This window comes from Patella vulgata, chromosome 3 (assembly GCF_932274485.2).
Source record: "Patella vulgata chromosome 3, xgPatVulg1.2, whole genome shotgun sequence".
Taxonomy (NCBI): domain Eukaryota; kingdom Metazoa; phylum Mollusca; class Gastropoda; family Patellidae; genus Patella; species Patella vulgata.
This window is the reverse complement of record NC_065881.2, coordinates 10,287,208-10,306,272: the sequence shown is the minus strand read 5'-3', so window position 1 is coordinate 10,306,272 and position 19,065 is coordinate 10,287,208. Positions and strand designations below refer to the sequence as shown.

At 37.1% G+C, this 19,065-nt stretch overlaps 2 protein-coding genes across 2 annotated transcripts; one reads left to right on the top strand and one right to left on the bottom strand.

Annotated features, from left to right (window-relative positions):
* Nucleotides 1–225: 225 nt before the first annotated feature.
* LOC126815026 (GPI transamidase component PIG-T) lies at nucleotides 226–14,078 on the top strand. Its single transcript, XM_050540545.2, has 10 exons — nucleotides 226–428; nucleotides 1,375–1,552; nucleotides 2,408–2,645; nucleotides 3,023–3,109; nucleotides 4,332–4,419; nucleotides 5,835–5,929; nucleotides 6,954–7,158; nucleotides 7,836–7,988; nucleotides 9,273–9,519; nucleotides 10,644–14,078. The coding sequence occupies exons 1-10, from the start codon at nucleotides 233–235 to the stop codon at nucleotides 10,945–10,947; spliced, it is 1,791 nt and encodes a 596-aa protein (XP_050396502.2). The 5' UTR covers nucleotides 226–232; the 3' UTR covers nucleotides 10,948–14,078.
* Nucleotides 14,079–16,505: 2,427 nt separating this feature from the next.
* Nucleotides 16,506–19,065, bottom strand: LOC126815030 (tubulin beta chain). Its single transcript, XM_050540554.2, has 4 exons — nucleotides 18,907–19,065; nucleotides 18,113–18,221; nucleotides 17,572–17,927; nucleotides 16,506–17,410 (listed from the first exon to the last, which is right to left on the bottom strand). The coding sequence occupies exons 1-4, from the start codon at nucleotides 18,961–18,963 to the stop codon at nucleotides 16,595–16,597; spliced, it is 1,338 nt and encodes a 445-aa protein (XP_050396511.1). The 5' UTR covers nucleotides 18,964–19,065; the 3' UTR covers nucleotides 16,506–16,594.

Sequence of the window (19,065 nt, the reverse complement as noted above, 5' to 3'; positions counted from 1 at the left end):
ATTCACATGTGGTTTTGGGCGAGGAAAATTCGTAAATACTTGAAGCTGATTGGTTAAAATAGGGGCACGTACATAATAATCAATCAAAACGTGAAATATAATTGTCTAAACTATTATATTTTAATATGTAGATTGAGTTTCGATAAAAATAAAACAACCTGTTAATAGAAGGAGAACACTTGTGATGTTTTCTAATTATTCAAGCGGCACCTTCAGTGCGGAGGTTGCAAATATGGCAGCCACCATGAATCGAATTTTGTTAGTTTTGTTTATTTATACAACAACAACGTTAAATCTAAAAATTAACGCCGAAGTTATAGATGATTTCAAGGAAGAATTATTTATAAAACCACTTCCAAGTGGACATGTATATTTTCACTTTCAGTTTACCACAACATGGGAGGCAGATTTTGAAAATCCCAAATCATGTATGTATTCATGCCATGCCATGAATCTATGATAAACTTTGGCATGCGGATGGTGTCTAATTAATAAATATTATTTTGAAGACAATGTCTAATATATTCATCATAGTTTTCTAACAACATTATAATATAGTTTTCTCAATAAGAAATATCATTGACTATGACTTATGACTTATAACTCAATATCATCCAAAATCTTCAACATTTAAAACACAAATTATTTGTCAATTTAAAACAACATTGATGCTTTGATCTTACCGGAAAAGGGTGGGCTTCTGATATCCAATATTTAAGACAAAATAAATATTTTACCATTGGTACACGAATCGTGTACCATAATGCGTTTCAGCCCCAGTTGTATCAAGAGACTAGAGGAACGAGGCTAGACATATTGCACCAAACCAAATGGCTTATGTAGACTGGAATAACCAGACGCTAGGAATTTGCACTCGATTGAGACTGCTGGCTTATTTCACGGAACATAACTGATTTGAAATTAGAGTAAAAACGGAAACGATTGAATGTAAATCAGTTTATATACATTCATATTACGGTATTATATGAGTTGCGACCCACTTGTGTCAATTTCTAGGTCCCAAATATTAGCGATTTAGCTCCTTTAAATGCTCCATATGAAAAAATTGGTAGGCTACTATTTCAGTAACGCGCCCCTACAAGTGCCAGTGATCGTAGAGACTTGAAATTTTTAGGGGATGTTCAGCGTGGCTAGCCATGACCTCACATAAATCTCAGCCGATTTGGTCACTTTTTTCTTTTACCGTATAAGCATTTGTTGTGATCATTAAAGATAAGATATCGTTTATCTAGAATTAGCTAGATAATTATTTTTTATTTACTTAGATAATTTTACATGTTATAATTAGGAATAACGACTTAGCACATAAACTAGTTGATTTTTTGTTATGATATGTTTAATTTTTCTTTGCAGTTGAACACTATCGTCTTTTTCCAAAATCCCTAGGACATGTATTGACGACATATAAAGTTCAAGAACTTCATCTGTCTCAAACTCAAGGTCTGTGGAGGCATGATAAATGGGGCTATCCTGTCAGTAGTGCTCCTCCAGGAGCTGAACTATGGGTATGGTTCCAGCCAAGTATAAAAAGGTTAGTCTGTTTACTGATGTACACAAGCGGGCCAGACCACGCACGCTCACCATTCTTCCATTTCTTACACTCGGAGCTTCTCCTTTGGGTGCTTCCCTGCACACATTCTAACCCAGGTATCATTTAATCTTCTGTATCTAGGCCACTAATTTCTTTCACATTCGTTTAATGTCCAATCTTTGTTTAAAAAGTTGTAAAAACTGTTTAAAATCAGCATAAATCGTTTAATTTGTACTTGTCCAGTACATCATTAATCAATTGGGTTGTTTATTTTTTAACACAGATTAGTTTTAGATACACAAGATTAAATGATACCTGGGTTACAGTGACAGACATCATATCTTACCCAAAAAACCTGGATCAAGCCTATTTTGTGGCTTCCTCTGGCAAGTTTCGTAGGAAACACTTGTCTACAATATAACCCTTGGTGGAAGTGGACGTAAAACTCCAGGAACGAACGAACGTACTGCTATATTATTACCCTTGGATGCTACCCCTCAAAAGGCATTGTGTCTTTATCTAAACAAAAAGGAAATGAATAGGCCCCCATTGCTCTTTTGTCTCCTACTGAATGGTGATGGGGGAATGGGCTAATGTTTAATAATATGTACACTTATGATCATAAGGTCTGTCATTGATTAAAGTGGTGTGGTTTCGAATATTGGATGGCCGAATGGTTAGCGCCAGTCCAACCTCATGGGTTTTCTCTGGTCTCCGTTTTCCTCCCACTGCTAAAGACCCATAGATATAGACGGCTAGATTTAGACCCCTCTCTTTTTCTCTCTCTCAAAATATATGAGCAAAGTAGATGTTAAATGATTAGTTTTAATGGCTGTTTTCTTTTGTTTTCTTCAGCTTAGATGATACTTGGTCCGAGTTGGTCAATGCTGTTTCTGGACATTTCTGTACTTCCCTTAATTTTCTTGATTCAAAGTCCACAGCGGCACCAAGGTGGTCGTTCAGACCCCATGGTGTGGCCTCGGATGGATACTCCAGCTTTTCAAAGTTTATTAGATATGGAGCTCTACCCAGAGAAATAGTTTGTACAGAGAATCTGACACCATGGAAGAAATTGTTACCTTGTAATACAAAAGTAAGAGAAGTACATAATAGTAACATTTATACTAGCAAAAGTTTTTAAACACAGAACAGAAAGTGTTTCCGAAGTGGAATTTACCCTCAAAATATCCAGCTGAAAGTGTTTACAAAGCGAAATTCCCCCCCCCCCCCCAAACCAATGAAATATCCAACAGAAAGTGTTTCCGATGTGAAATTAACCCCTAAGAAACAACAAAATACCTAACAGAAAGAAATGATGAATAATTTTAAATCTGTCTTGTTGGATTAAATTTTAGCTGCCATTTTGCATTTCCTAAATTTTGTGTTTTCGAAATTCATTTTTGAGACCAGAATTGTGACCTTTATACATATACAGTTACTAAATACCATTGAGATAATTTATATTTTCAGGTTGGATTTGGTACATTATTTAAAGCTATTAAACTATATGATGCTAATTATCATTCCTTGGGTCTAGATGTTCGTCCAGTTTGTAGGGTAAGGGTTCTTATTACAAGTCACTTAATTAATTCAAGCATGTAATATTCAGCAATGGTGGCTAAGTGGGTAGGACGCTTAATCGCTAGCCTGGAGGTTGGGTGTTCGATCCCTGCATAATCCGAGGAAGTTCATAAGGATTTTCCGACATGGTTTTCCCTTGTCAGTGCTGCAGGACAGAGGGCCTGACAAGGACAGCTGTCTAGTCATTCGGATGGGATGAAAAACCAAGCTCCCGTGTACACATTGACATTCACGTTAAAGATCCCTTGGCAGTTGGAATTTGTTATAAGAGTAGGCCCTAGTGTCGCTGCCTGGGCAAAATTTCCCTCATAACACACTGTATGGCGTATGCCTGTCTTCATTAGCCCAGTCGGAGCAGAACAGTATGACGTTAAACACCATTTCATTTCAGTTTCATTTGTTGTCTTGATTAGCCCACTCGGTGTAGAACACCAGGACATTAAACCCCATTTAATTACACACTGAAGGCTCTGCTAAAAAGTGTGTTTCAGACCTTGATTATCATTGAATCAAGTGGTGTGGTTTCAATTCCCCGCTTGTTTTGCGGTAAATAGAGTGCTGTGATGAGTCCTGCAATCCGAGACTAATTGTGAGATGTTCACATTATTAATTTATAACACACGATATCCACCACAGTAAAAAATACCAGTTGATAAAATTTCATATACCCTACAGTATGTTACAGTTATCACACAACATTTATATTATATTATATACATTATGTAATAATTTATGTCTGATAAAGTCTGTAACAGGTGCCTGTATATGTCCAGGTTTATATTGTGTGATATTTTGTACTGGACAAAGTCTGTGACAGGTGTCTTATGTACAGGATTTTATATATGTGACGGGTGCCTTATGTCCAGATTTGATCATTCTTTGCTTGATAAAGACGATAACACCCTTGTCGAAATGTTGTCAGTAATAGACTTCTGAAGTAACTGGGGGTTTGGATGGCCGAATGGTTAGCGCGTGTCATTGAGTCAACTGGCGTGGTTTCGATTCCCTGGTTGTATGTGACAAGGAGTAGGGTCACCTGTCCAACCTTGTGGGTTTTCTCTGTGTCCTGCGGTTTCCTCCCACTGCTAAAGACCCCTACGCGCAAGCGAATCTCTCTAAATTGTGTCATGTTTTATTCTTATTCAGTTACAAAATGCCGCTCAAAGAAGTTATTATTTGATGTTAAATTTATTTTTAGGATTCTGATTGTAAACGTACATCAATAGAATTAAGTCAGAGTTTGTCTGTTGTTTTTGATCCAACCGTCAAAAATAATGACCACCAGGGTGAGCTCAAAAATGTTTTAATATTCCAATTGAGATTTATTAAGTTGCAAACTTTTGGAGATATTGACACTGTAACCCGGGTATCATTTAATCTTGTGTATTTAGTACTAATTTCTTTCACATTCATTCAATATCAAATCTTTGTTTAAAAATTTGTAAAAATCCGTTAACATCACCAAAAATCATCTAATTTATACTTGTGTCCAGTTTACAGCTGACCAATTGATTATTGATGTATAATGATTAATTTTTGAAAAGTGGTCAGGAAATTAAATACTTGTAAATTGAACACCTATTATCAAAATTAATCAGTCAACTTTAAACTGGACAAAAGTACAAATTAGATGATTTTGGTTGATTTTAAGCGATTTTACGAATTTTAAAACAAAGATTTGATATTAAACAAATGTGAAAGAAATTAGTGCTAGATACACAAGATTTAATGATACCAGGTTACAGTGTGAAGCCAGAAATCTGATCCAATAGGGAAGATGAAAAGTGAATAGCTACTCGGCCTTGAATGATTTAAACGGTGTCTAATGCATATAACGGTCCTCTACATTTCTTGGATGACGGGGTTCCTAGAATTAGGAGGAGTGTACGGGTTTCTATTTATTTCTCTTTTTTTATGTTCTGTCATGGGGAAAATCCATTGAAGAAGATAACATTGGTTACCCATGCCTTGTTGCTGTTTGTGATAGGCCTCCATTACTGTTGAAGCTTCAGGTTCTCCACAATATAGGTCCCTAACTGAAGATGTGCATTGGTTGATAACAAAGTAATGATGGCCGAATGCTTAGCACGTGCGCGCTGCATCATAAGGTTTGTCATTGACTCAACCGGCGTGGTTTCGATCTTCCGGTTGTATGTGACAAGGAGTAGGGTCGTCTGTCCAACTTCATGGGTTTCCTCCCACTGCTAAAGACCCCTACACGCAAGGGAATTATTAAAATAAAATTGATCCATATGTTTGTCCCGAGTTATCCCCCCTCTCTCTCTCTCTCTCTTTCTCGCTCTCTTTATCTTCCGGTTCAAAGTCATGGGTTAGACCTTTCTCCACCAATGATGACTTAAATATAGTTTGTGAATTAGTCATTATAATTATAACTATTGTAGATTAGTTTGTGAATTAGTTATTATAATTGTATCATTTGTAGATTAGTTTGTGAATTAGTCATTATAATTGAATCTATTGTAGATTAGTTTGTGAATTAGTAATTATAATTGTATCATTTGTAGATTAATTGTGAATTAGTTATTATAATTGAATTTATCGTAGATTAGTTTATGAATTAGTCATTATAATTGAATCTATTGTAGATTAGTTTGTGAATTACTCATTATAATTGTATCATTTGTAGATTGGTTTTTAAATATATTTTGTGAATTAGTAATTATAATTATATCTATTGTAGATTGGTCTTTAAAGAAAATATTGGGAGATGTTTTATCTTCAAGATGTCCTCTAGCATCATCTAGTAAGATATTTGTTGATACAACTAGCAACATAGTAAGTACAGGACATATTAATTATAAGAATGTAGGAGCCGCGAGGGCTAAGACGCTGGCTATGTAAACAGGAGATCTCGGCAGATAAAGTTCTTTCATGTTTCCCCTTGTTAGTGGTGCAGGACGGAGGGCCTAGCAAGAACAATGTGTAGCTGTTTGGAAGGGATAAGAAACTGAGGTCCTGTTTACATATCCGTGTGCATGAAAATGAAAATGAAATGGTGTTGAACATCCTACTGTTCTGCTCCTAAACTGGGCTAATGAAGACGGGCATACGCCATACTGTGTACTATGAGGGAAATTTTGCCCGGGCAGCGGCGCTACGGCCTACTCTTATATCAAATTCTAACTGCCAAGGGATCTTTTACGTGCACGCCAATGTGTACACGGGACCTCGGATTTTCGTCCCATCCGAACGACTAGACAGCTGTCCTTGTCAGGTCCTGCATCACTGACAAGGGGAAACCACGCTCCATGTGCATGTAAAAGAACTCTTGCTAGTTGGATTTCAAAAAAGGAGTCGGCTATAATGGACGTTAAACCACATTTCATTTCATTGTTTTATGAATTGTCTTTTTCAAACATCACGCAACTTAAGCTAAAAATAACTAGTCGATTAAGATCCCTACACGTCGTATTAATACTTATAAAATAATGTACAATTGATACGTTGACCATGCATTATTTTAAATAATGGTATGCTAACATCAAATAGGGGGGTTGGATGGCTGAATGGTTATCGTGCGCGCGCTGTATCATAAAGTCTGTCATTGAGTCGACTGGCGTGGTTTCGAATCCCCGGTTGTACGTGGCAAGGAGTAGGGTCGCCTGTCCAACCTCGTGGGTGTTCTCTGGGTCCTCCTGTTTCCTCCCACTGCTAAAGACCCCTACGCGCAAGCGAATTATGTAAATAAAATTAAACCATATGTTAGTCCCGAAATGACCTAGTTTGTGTCGAGTGGACGTTAAACCCCATTTCTCTCTCTCTCTCGCTAACATCAAATAACCTGTATTCCATTTTACAGCCGAAATCAATCTTCACGCTTTCTCCTGATCCAGATAGTGTTGAAACAGTTACACGTGGTGGTGAGAAGAGACAGTATGCTGTATATGATGTAGGACTTCAAACAGCTGAGGGCCGTGTACTAAATTTGGGTGCTAAATACGATAATCCTGTACAATATAATGACATCATACCTCCACCGATATACGCTCAAAGATATATAACAGGTAGGCATTTTCTCCGGGTCCTATGGTTTCTTTCTACTGCTAAAGACCCCTGCGTGTAAGTGAATTATTGAAATAAAATTGAACCTATGTTGGTCCCGAACTGAGCTGGTTTGTGTTGAGTGGACATTAAACCCCATTTCTCACTTGCTTTATATAACGGGTAGGCACTAATAATATCTCCAACCTACTCTAGGCGAGCCTCTCACTTACGACTGGCTCTTTTCACAAGATCATGATATCTGTCATTGAGTCAACTGACGTGGTTTCGATTCCCTGGTTGTACGTGACAAGGGCCCTGATTCACGAAAACTTAAACTAAGATACAATCGAAATTTTAAGAAATACTGCAATTCGATTGGCTGAACAATATGCAAATTGGATATATGCAAATTGATTTTACTGGTCAGCCAATCGAATGGCAGTATTTCTTAAAATTTCGATTCTATCTTAGTTAAGTTTTCGTGAATAAGGGCAAAGGAGTAGGGTCGCCTGTCCAACCTTGTGGGTTTTCTCCGGTTCCTCCGCGTTCCTCCCACCGCAAAAGACCCCTATGTGCAAGCGAATTATTGAAATAAAATTAAAACCATATTTTAGTCCTGAAATGACCTAGTTTGTGTCGAGTGGACCTTAAACCCCATCTCTCTCTCTCTCAGTTATGAATGTATTTTATATTATAGGTTATGGTTTAGAACAAGGTGGTGTAACATGTGTAATATATAATAATCTAGATACGAATCTAACAGTTATATATATGGAGACGTTACCATGGTTTACCAGGTTATACTTTAAATCATTAACTATTGTCAACCAGAATAAACAAGTACATCCATGTAAGTCAATTATTTAGTTAAATTTGTTTCCATGGAAACACAAAAATAATTACATCCAGGTACAATTACTATAAGGAGTTTATCTGTGTACACTGTTTCATAAAGACATCTTGAACAGTTTATGATATAGTGAGGAAAAAGAAAATTTTATACAAAAAGTCAAGTTAAATCTGTTCCCATGGGCATGGAAATAGAAAAAAAATCATATCGGAGACATTTCTAGTTGGGGAGCCACAGTGGCTCGCTAGCCTGGAGGTCGGGTGTTCGATCCCTGCATTGGCCGAGAAAGTTCATCAGGATTTTCCGGTGTGGTTTCCCTTTGTCAGTGGTGCAGAACAGAGGACCTGACAGCTGTCCAGTCATTCGGATAAGATCAAAAACTGAGGACCCTTGAGTACATTGGCGTGCTTGTAAAAGATCCATTGGCAGTTGGGATTCGATATAAGAGTAGGCCATAGTGCCGCTGTCTGAGCAAAATTTCCCTCATAGCACACTGTATGGCATAATGCCCATCTTCATTAGCCCAGTATAGGAGCAGAACAGTAGGACATTAAACCCCATTTCATTTCTTTCAGTTCGAAAATCTTAATTTACAAGGCATTCACATGGACATTTGACTACACCGGTGTAAAAGGCTTTGTTTTTAAGAGTGCCATGCAGACAGTGGTTTATAAAGGGGAGGGAGGTCACCACAAAAACTAGGCCTGTTTCTCAATCTAATTGAATAAAATATGATAAATAGATGTGGTTTACAATAGATATATATATTAACAATGATTAAAAATGGGTCAAGGGGTCAGATGCAGGAATGCCCCCCCCCCCCACCAACCTTTTCACACCCTATACCATGTTTGCAATAAACGATTAAATTCCTGGTCCTTATCCACAAAATTTTAAAACTAAATTATTTTAAGACTGCAGCCTTTTCATTTGCTAGGAGCTAGAATTTGAACTAAAATTTTAAACCTCAACGAATGAAAAGGCTGCATCTTTAAATTATATTAGTTTGATTTTCATAAATAAGGCTAACGAATTACTTGTAACTTTGCATTGTTTCAATTTCCCGGCTGTATGTGACAAGGAGTAGGGTCGCATGTCCAACCTCATGGGGTTTCTCCAGGTTCTCCAGTTTTCTTCCACTGCTAAAGACCCCTACGTGCAAGCGAATTATTGAAATAAAATTGAACCATATGTTAATCCTAAAATGACCTATTGTGTGTCGTTTGGATGTTAAACCCCATTTCTCTATCTCTCTCTCTGTAACTTTGCATATTTTGTTTCCAGATAAAGTTCACTACATACCCGGTAAAGACAGAAGTCGATCATATCATTTAGAATTAGTATTCAGACTGAGAGCTAACTCGGTTACTAAAATCAGTTATAAGTTTGAGAGGGCGTTTTTAAAATGGACTGAATATCCTCCGGATGCTAATCATGGTTTTTATATAAATTCTGCTGTTATATCAACTGTTTTACCTACAGCTTGTAATTATACATCTACACCTCAATCTTCATCTTGCATAGAAAGCAGGTAAGGCTTAACCACACACTGATCAGCAGAGAATATTTCCTAGGCTGATAAGGTTGACATTGATGTGACTTAATGAGCCACAAATATTAACTTTTTTCCTCCAACAAATTAAATTCTAAAACATTTTTGTTATGTATTAGAAATAAAGACGTTTGAAGTATTTGTAGGCAAAAATTATTTCCTATTTAGTGTAAATGGGTATTGAAATGAGTAAAAGGCACCATTCTGCCTGAACCAGTAACATATTATATAAACAATGCTCGCGCCATTGAGCCAATGATTGACACCGCATGATGAGACGGTTACGTGTTGAAGACAGTCATCTTTTACAGAGATATTAGAAGACTTTCGTAATCCTCTGTGAAACAGATTGACCTAACCAATTTAATTCTTAGTTATGGGTATCTGGATAAACATAAAAGCCACATCTGACTTTAGTCTAATAAAATATTTAAACTAAAAGCTTTTGAGAGGAACAACAAAGTATTTTTGGTTTTTAAATTTTCATTTTTTCCTCAAGAAATAGGACACAAACTTTTAATAAGTTCAAATGAATGTGGTCTAATGGATAATTTAGTTTCTATACTTGACGTATATGAAGAGCCCACGGGAAGAATGATCTAAGTCACATTTTTGTCTTTTCACATAAAAGGCAAAACAGACTTTTGGACAAGAATGTTTGATGCGAACCGAACAACGAGTATGTTTAATTACAACTTCAAAATGATGTTTAATACAAACCATAATTACCAGTACAACTGACCTCAACTTTTCAGGCAAATTAAGGTTAAATAAAGGGTACGATGGACTTGTATTTGTCCGGGATGCCATTTCAGAAGGGCCTTGGCTTGATGTGACTCCGATCGTTTTTACCTGAAATAGTTTGTTCCACAGAAAGCTTATACAATTTGCTTCCGGATGGTGCCATTAACTGGGGTACGTTGAAAAAGTGACTTGGATAGTTCTTCCCCGGGGCTCCTCATATGGTTGTATGTTGTGGTCATGCATGTCTGTCTGTCCGTCAGCCACAACTGATCTAGAAGCCTTACTCAATGAACAAAATCGCATTGTATCATTATTTTTATAACTGCAAGTAATTAAATATTTGTTTTGTTTCTTTACAGTTTCCAAGATAAATCTGAAAACTTTTTTCTAAGAATTCATACCGAAACACTGTTGGTATCACTACCTACCCCAGATTTTAGTATGCCATATAATGTAATCTGTTTAGCATGTACAGTAGTAGCCATTGCTTTCGGTTCCATCCACAATTTAACAACTAGAAGATTTATAAAATTAGATCCGTCCAAGAAAAAGGGATTATTAGCAAAAATTAAGGCCATTTTTATAAAAGAGAAGAACACCAAAAGTGATGAAGTTAGTGAAAAAGAAACTGACAAAGAAAATGAAACAGAAAAGGATGAATGAAGATGAACTATTGAGAAAATACAATCTGATTAAAACACAGATCCTATTTCGTTTCGTTTTTATAGTTCAAAATTTCGTTTTACTTGTCTTTTACTACACTAGGATCTGGAAGTGTTGATATCATTGACGTGTTCTGGATGGTGTGAGGGATTAGCCAATGAAACGGTCTGTGACGGCGAGCTTTAGGCGTGTTTTTCACGGAACTGTGGGTAATCCACTAGTAACATCAATGCTGATTGGTTAATCAAATGTCTGACGTCATAGGGTCAAAAGCCACTCATATGACCTCTGACGCGACCTATCGCTACAACCGGTCAGATCTTCATGTAGTGTTGGCCATCGAAAGTATAAAAAAACGGAACGAAATATAGATCTGTATTTTAATCAGACTGGAGAAAAATTGACAAGGAAGATGAAAAAGAAAAGGATGAATGAATGAATGAACATTTTGGTGCAAGGCATCTTTGATTTCAAGGGGTGGGGGTGGGGAGGTTAATGCTTTAGACCATAAGATCTGTCATTGGGTCAAGTGGTGTTGTTTCAATTCCCTGCTTGTACATGACAAGTTGTCCAATCTTGTGTTTTTGTGGGGTTCTCCCTAGTGCTGGGTATTGCGACTGCAGTCACGATACGATACGTATTGCGATTCATATGCCATGATACGATACGTATCGCGATTCATAACTAGGTCATAGATTTATCAATAAAACAACAAATTGAATATGTAATTGTGTGTTTAATGAAGCTTGAACTTCACCGCAGGTTTAACTGGCCGTCTTCTTAATCTTAGCAGACGAACTTAGACAGTCGCCCCTATGGTGTCTTGTCAAGTGAGTGCTGAGATTGGTTGTATTACCACAATATTTTAGAATAGTTTTGCATATTCTACAAACAACTTTCGTTGTATCACCTTTTAAAAACCCAAAGTTTTCCCAAACTTTAGATTTATATTTCGCTAGAGGATTTATTATTGTGACTGTGTTTTCCGCCATTTTGATTTTTACAAGAGCTACTATCTATTATATTTACGTTCTAAATTTATAAAATTCTAGAGTAAAATGTTGTTTTATGTATTTAAATATGTATGTTTTATTAACTAAGCCTTAAAACAAACTTTAAAATTCGGAAACAAAATGAAAAGGCGTTAAAATGTTGTTAATCTAAACCTACGTAACTAACGGTAATTACGGTTGTGCGCTATTTATAGTAACACACATGTCAGGGCTACTGGACATCGTTTGCGAAGTGTCATTGTTTCAAATAAAGTTTAGGGTATAATTTAAAGTTCATAATATATTTGAGAAAACACAAAAAAGAATCGTGAAAAATCGATTCGGCATCCCGCGATTCAATACAGGTATCGTGAGACTTGAATCGCGATACATCGATTCAACAATTCAACGATATATCGTGCCAGCACTAGTTCTCCCACTGCATATATGTATAAAGACCCCTATGATTAAGCAAGTGATTAAATAAAATTGAATCTTATGTTAGTCCCAAAATTCCCTAGTTTGTGTCGAGTGGACGCTGACCATTTCTCCCTCTTTCTCTTTTATTTCTGTGAGTGCAGAATCTGGTTACTCTAAGAAGATAAAACTAATTTTGCTTTCAACAGTTCACACTTAAGAAAAAAAAAACATCAGTAGCGTAAGATGTTCATATATTCTTCATGACATTAATTGTGATAACACAAAGGGAATTCATTTATTTCATAATTCACTTTGTATGTTGTTCATATATGTAAAAAAATTTAAAATAGAACAAAATTTATGATCGATCGAACTTTCTTAATACATTTTATTATTGTGTGTAGTTGTATATAATCGTATGTGTTATTTATAGTAGATTCACATATTTATCATCTGTATATAATTCACATCATTTTATAAGAATCGTAGCTTAAAGGTCACCAGAAAAGCTTCATAAATATTTTAAATAATGCAAGGAATTATCTCAACATATCCTTTCCATAGGTATAACACGATCCTGAAATATCAATGTTACCTGCCACAGGTAAATTTCAACGTTGGCGATTTCCGCCGTTTTTCGTGAGTACTCGTAACTCTCCGCCAAAAAACAAGACTAGAATATGAACGGAAGGACTAAAATGATGTTACTGCTGTTTTATTGGTGGAAAGTTACGACTACTCATGGTGTAAATGGCTAACTTTGAAATTTACCTGTTGCAGGTAACATTGACATCCAGGATCGTGTTATTCTTATGGAAAGGATATATTGACATAATTACTTGCATTATTTAATAAAAATTATGAAGATTTTCCAGTGATCTTTAATTTGAATGTATATCATTTTTCTAATTCCTTGGAATATTTACTTATATTGCAATTTTTGAAGTATTTTTTTTACACTGAACACCAATTTCTTTGAAAAAACTTTATTCAGTATAAAAATTTGTAGGTAATCGAAGCATTAAATTTATTTGGCTTCTAATATTTTTCTGAAGTTCAGAAACACTTTGTGTGAATTTCAAGCCAATCAGATTATAACTTTTGCCTCTGCAAGATTTTTCTAATGTTCAAGGGACATAACTCCATCATTCAAAATCAATAGAACATAAACATTGCTTATAATTTTCATGTTAATTGGATAACTTGCTTGTGGACAACAGAGAGGAGGGGCCAATATACAACCCCATTTTAATGTGAGCATATAAAAGGTATTACACAGAACTATGCACATTCCATGTATGTTTTTATTTGTATTTAAAGAAACATAACAAGTAGTCTATTTAAAACATTGTATTTTCAAATACAGCATAATGTGGAGAAGGCTAGCTCGGAGACGGTCCTGCATATTTTAGCACATATGACGTCATATGTGGATTGTGGGTTAGGACCTACAGATTTCGTAAGTCTTGAGATGTAAACACGACTAGTGCTAACCCTAACCCTGGATCAAGCCTAACCCTTACTCTAACGCACAGTCCACATGTGCAGGAGAGTCTCTGATTAATGTGTTTTTGTAATGCTTACTCCTAGGATACCTGCAATACCACTTCTGACGAGAATTTTATGTATTTGAGAATACATGTATTAAGAAAATCCTATTATATTTTCCAGATTCTATTCTTAATGTACATATACGATAAATAAAAATAATGCACTTACTGTGATTGTCACTGTTCTTAGTAATAGTATTATTCCTTTGTTCTTTTCGTTGAATAAGCAGATTGTTTTCCCTCTAGAAGATTGGTTAACTGGAGCTTAACCGTTCAATAACTAGATATGTTCAGTGTTGTTGCACTCTTTTTCTGGTTTACACTAGTTTTAGTAGAAATCATATAGAGAAGTGGGGTGGGTTTTCTGTGAAATAACAACAAGCATGTTGAGCAGGTGTCAATGTTACAAGTCAATTATATGCTTCATTCGTTAACAGGTTTAACATCTCGGCCTACAGCCTCGATGTTTAAACCTGTTAACCCATGAAAGCTGTGCTATAAATATAACTTATGACTATCCTAATAAATGAAATGGTGTTTTATTGCACTAATGAAAATGGACATACATGATACAGTGTGCTATGAAGGAAATTTTGTTCCTGCATTAGCACAATCTGGTTAAAATACTGATCCTATTTCGTTTCGTTTTTTTAGTTCAAAATTTCGTTTTACTTGTCTTTACTACACTTGGATCTGGAAGATTTGTTATTTAACGCGTGTTCTGCTTGAAATGAGGGGTCAGCCAATCAAATGGTCTGTCGAATCGAGTGTTTGACCTTTTTTGCCCGGAACTGTGGGTAATCCACTAGTAACATCAATGCTGATTGGTTAATCAAATGTCTGACGTCATGGGTCAAAAGTTGTTCTTTTGACCCCTGACGTGACCTATTGCTATAACTTGTCAGATCTTCATGTAGTGTAGGCCATCGAAAGTATAAAAAAACAAAACGAAATATAGATCTGTATTTTAATCCGATTGGCATTAGCACAGCCTACTCTTTAATTTCTAAATTAAACTGTCGTGGGTTCTTTTACGTGCATGTAAATGTGTATAAGGGACCCCAGGTTTTTCGTCCTATCCAAAAGACTAGACCCCAGGTTTTCTGTCCTATCCAAATGACTAGACACCATTTCTTGTCAAGGCTGCACCACTGACAAAGAGAAACTGTGCCAGAAAATCAAGAGGAACTTTCCCAGCCAACCACAAAAAGCTGTCAGCACCTTTATCTTAATGACTGACCCACTGCAGCTCCAAACTACCCTATAGGAATTCATTCAACGGGGCACGAACATGCATACTCCCCTGCAGTGTTTCGTTTGATTAGAACTAATCCCACTAAGCACTGCTTTAATGGAAGCAAATTTCTGTTCCAAATTACGACTGGTTAATAGGCAGATTAACAACCAATAGTTTTAGGGAGGACCCCAGATTAAAGAAGGGCTGTCATGTTGCTGTACCTGGGATAGATTTGCTATAACGGGAAGAATAGACACACTCCCTCAAAAGCTCAAGTATCAGAAGCCAATCAAGCAATGGGCAGAGAGGGATTTCTTGGGCCATTGCTTCAGGAATTTGACCAACATGTGGCATTGGATAGTGTGGTCAGCTGTAATCGTTACCTTGTTCTAAGTGTTTAATGGCAATGGAACACCCTTCAAGGGCAGACTGTTAGTTCTTGACCTCTCGACTTCAGCTGCAGGATATTTTTAAATGGATGCAAATATGGGAAATTAATTGTCGAATTAGACCCAAAATGGGGTTTAACTCCTACTGGGGGATCACGGTGGCTAAGTGGGTAAGACGCTGGCTCACTAGTCTGGAGGTTGGGTTTCGATCCCTGCATTGGCCGAGAAAGTTCATCCCGATTTTCCGACATGTTTCCCCTTATCAGTGGTGCAGAACTGAGGGCCTGACAAGGACAGCTGTCTAGTCCTTCGATATACGAGTAGGCAAAAGTGCCGCTACCCGGACAAAATTTCCCTCACAGCACACTGTATGGCGTATGCCCGTCTTCATTAGCCCAGTATAGGAGCAGAACAGTAGGATGTTAAACCCATTTCCTACTGTTCTTTACTTTGACCTTGAATTAAGGGCAGAAAAATTTCATCTTTAATCCACAGCTGCTACCAGCCTCCAGTGGGTGCCGAAGACCCCATTTTTGATTCGCTACACTAACAGCCCCCCCCCCCCTGAAGATTTTCGCTCCCATGGCACTGTGTAAACAGATTTTCTCACAGAAAGGGCAATGCGGGGTCCCATCAACCTGTGAAAGAAATTAGACTGGTCATCTTCCCTAATACCCCAAGTGTAAAAGGCACTTCATCTGGTGGATTCCTTGTTACATAAATAAAATCACCTCAGGATTGGACATGAAGTGAACAGAGAGAAATGGACTTAACGTCTAATCAACACAATTTAGGTCATTTCGGAACTAACATATGGTTCATTTTAATAATTTGCTTGGACGTAGGGGTCTTTAGCAGTGGGAGGAAACCAGAGGACCTGGAGATACCCACGAGGTTGGACAGGCCTAGACAAGCCTGCATTTATTCAATCCCCTGCTCATTTTGAACAATGATTAACAAATTTTAATGCTATCTTTTTAGTTACTTTATTCATTCATTTTGATTCTTGGCCGTAGTTTCAATTTGAGTAGTTTAAGATTGAAGCAGAAATGTTTATATTTAAGCATCTTCTTGCTCTTCTTCCTCATCAAATTCACCTTCTTCCTCAGCTGTTGCATCCTGGTACTGTTGATATTCAGAGACCAGATCATTCATGTTGGATTCGGCTTCTGTGAATTCCATCTCATCCATACCTTCACCAGTATACCAATGGAGGAAAGCCTTTCGCCTGAACATAGCTGTGAATTGTTCAGAGATACGCTTAAACAGCTCTTGGATTGCGGTGCTGTTGCCAATGAATGTGGCGGACATCTTGAGACCTCTTGGTGGAATGTCACAAACGGCGGTCTTAACGTTGTTGGGAATCCATTCAACGAAGTAACTACTATTCTTGTTCTGGACGTTCAACATTTGTTCATCAACTTCTTTCATGGACATTCGCCCTCGGAACATGGCAGCAACAGTGAGATAGCGACCATGACGTGGGTCACAGGCAGCCATCATGTTTTTGGCATCAAACATCTGTTGAGTAAGTTCAGGTACTGTAAGTGCTCTGTATTGCTGGCTACCTCGAGATGTGAGTGGGGCAAAGCCTGGCATGAAGAAATGAAGACGTGGGAATGGCACCATGTTGACGGCTAATTTACGGAGATCAGCGTTCAGCTGGCCAGGGAACCGGAGGCATGTTGTAACACCCGACATGGTTGCGGAGACTAGATGGTTCAAATCACCATATGTGGGTGTGGTTAATTTTAATGTACGGAAGCAAATGTCATATAAAGCCTCATTATCAATACAATAGGTTTCATCTGTATTTTCAACCAGCTGATGCACAGAGAGCGTGGCATTGTAGGGTTCAACAACTGTATCTGATACCTGAAAAATACAAGAAAGAGGGAACATTAAATTGAGATAATTACTTTTCATTTTATCTCTAAACCATCTACATGTATCGAGTCAGTTGTTTTGAATTTCAATATAATGGTGTGACAGTCCAACAAGAATCTATAAGCAAATAAAAACAGAAAAATATTTACCTTTGGTGATGGTACGACTGAGAATGTGTTCATGATTCTATCTGGATATTCTTCACGAATTTTACTAATAAGGAGTGTTCCCATACCGGAGCCAGTGCCTCCACCCAGAGAATGTGTAAGTTGGAATCCTTGTAGACAATCGCAGCTTTCTGCTTCTTTTCTCACAACATCAAGAACGGAATCTACTAATTCTGCACCTTCTGTGTAGTGACCTTTGGCCCAGTTATTACCAGCACCAGATTGTCCAAACACAAAGTTATCGGGTCGGAAGATCTGACCAAAAGGTCCAGATCGCACTGAGTCCATTGTACCGGGTTCTAAATCTACAAGTACTGCTCTGGGAACATATTTGCCTCCTGCAATAAACAAAATAAATAAAATTAGTAGCCTACAGTACTGTTTCCAATTTTCTTCTCATAAAATTTGAAAGTTAGATCTTTATAATTTTATATCGGAATTGCAAAAGACAGTATAGAAATCTTTTTATTTTCAATGTTGAATTAAGTAGGATCCTAGATCAATAAAATTTAGAAAGTTTTACCTGTGGCTTCATTATAATAAACATTGATTCTTTCCAACTGAAGATCAGAATCACCATGGTAGGTTCCTGTTGGGTCAATGCCATGTTCATCAGATATGACTTCCCAGAACTGCAAGAAAAAACACAAATAAATAATGACTAAAATCATTCAAGATCAATTGGGGATCAATAATATTGAGTCTTAATTACATGGGCATCGCTGAAAATAATTCAGGCCTTGAGGAAAGGACCAGTCTCAACATAAGAACATAGACTGATGACAATTAATTATTGAATTAATTATCAATCATCAAAAGAGTCGGCGTCATTAAATATTTAACAAGTCTAGATGTGGGCCTAGATCTAGGACACAGTAAGAAAATGTTTTATTTGAAGAATGCCAGGTTAGTTCGTTGACGCCCTAGTAGATTTTGTGTTGAACTGCACAGAATCTACGGAAGCTTGACATTCAGGTTGACATTATGACAACCAACCAAAATCCAGAAATAACCGGTTCCCTAGACCAGTTGATCGAGATTAAAATTGAAAATTTGAAGATATTCTGGAAAACAGGTTACCCAGCAATACAATGAGCCTAGATCTTGAAGACTACTAAACAATGTTATTTGTAAATTGAACCACTAAGCTAATATTAATAAAAAAAAATGTCAACTGCAGCAAATGAATGACCGCCACCGCCCGACTAAACCGATCACGCGGCACGGCCATTTTATTTGCTCATCTCATGCTCCAGATGTTTAACGTTGTTCCATCTCGCCCTGTCCCTACTAATTCTTATAATTTAAATAACTCACCTTAGCACCGATTTGGTTGCCACATTGGCCTGCTTGCATATGCACGATCTCACGCATTTTGAATGTTAATAAATTTTAATGTGTAGCTTCTTTCCTTGTTCGCTACTTGGTTGCTTCTAACTGTAAAATGTCGTCACACCCTTTTATAGCGGGCCGTTA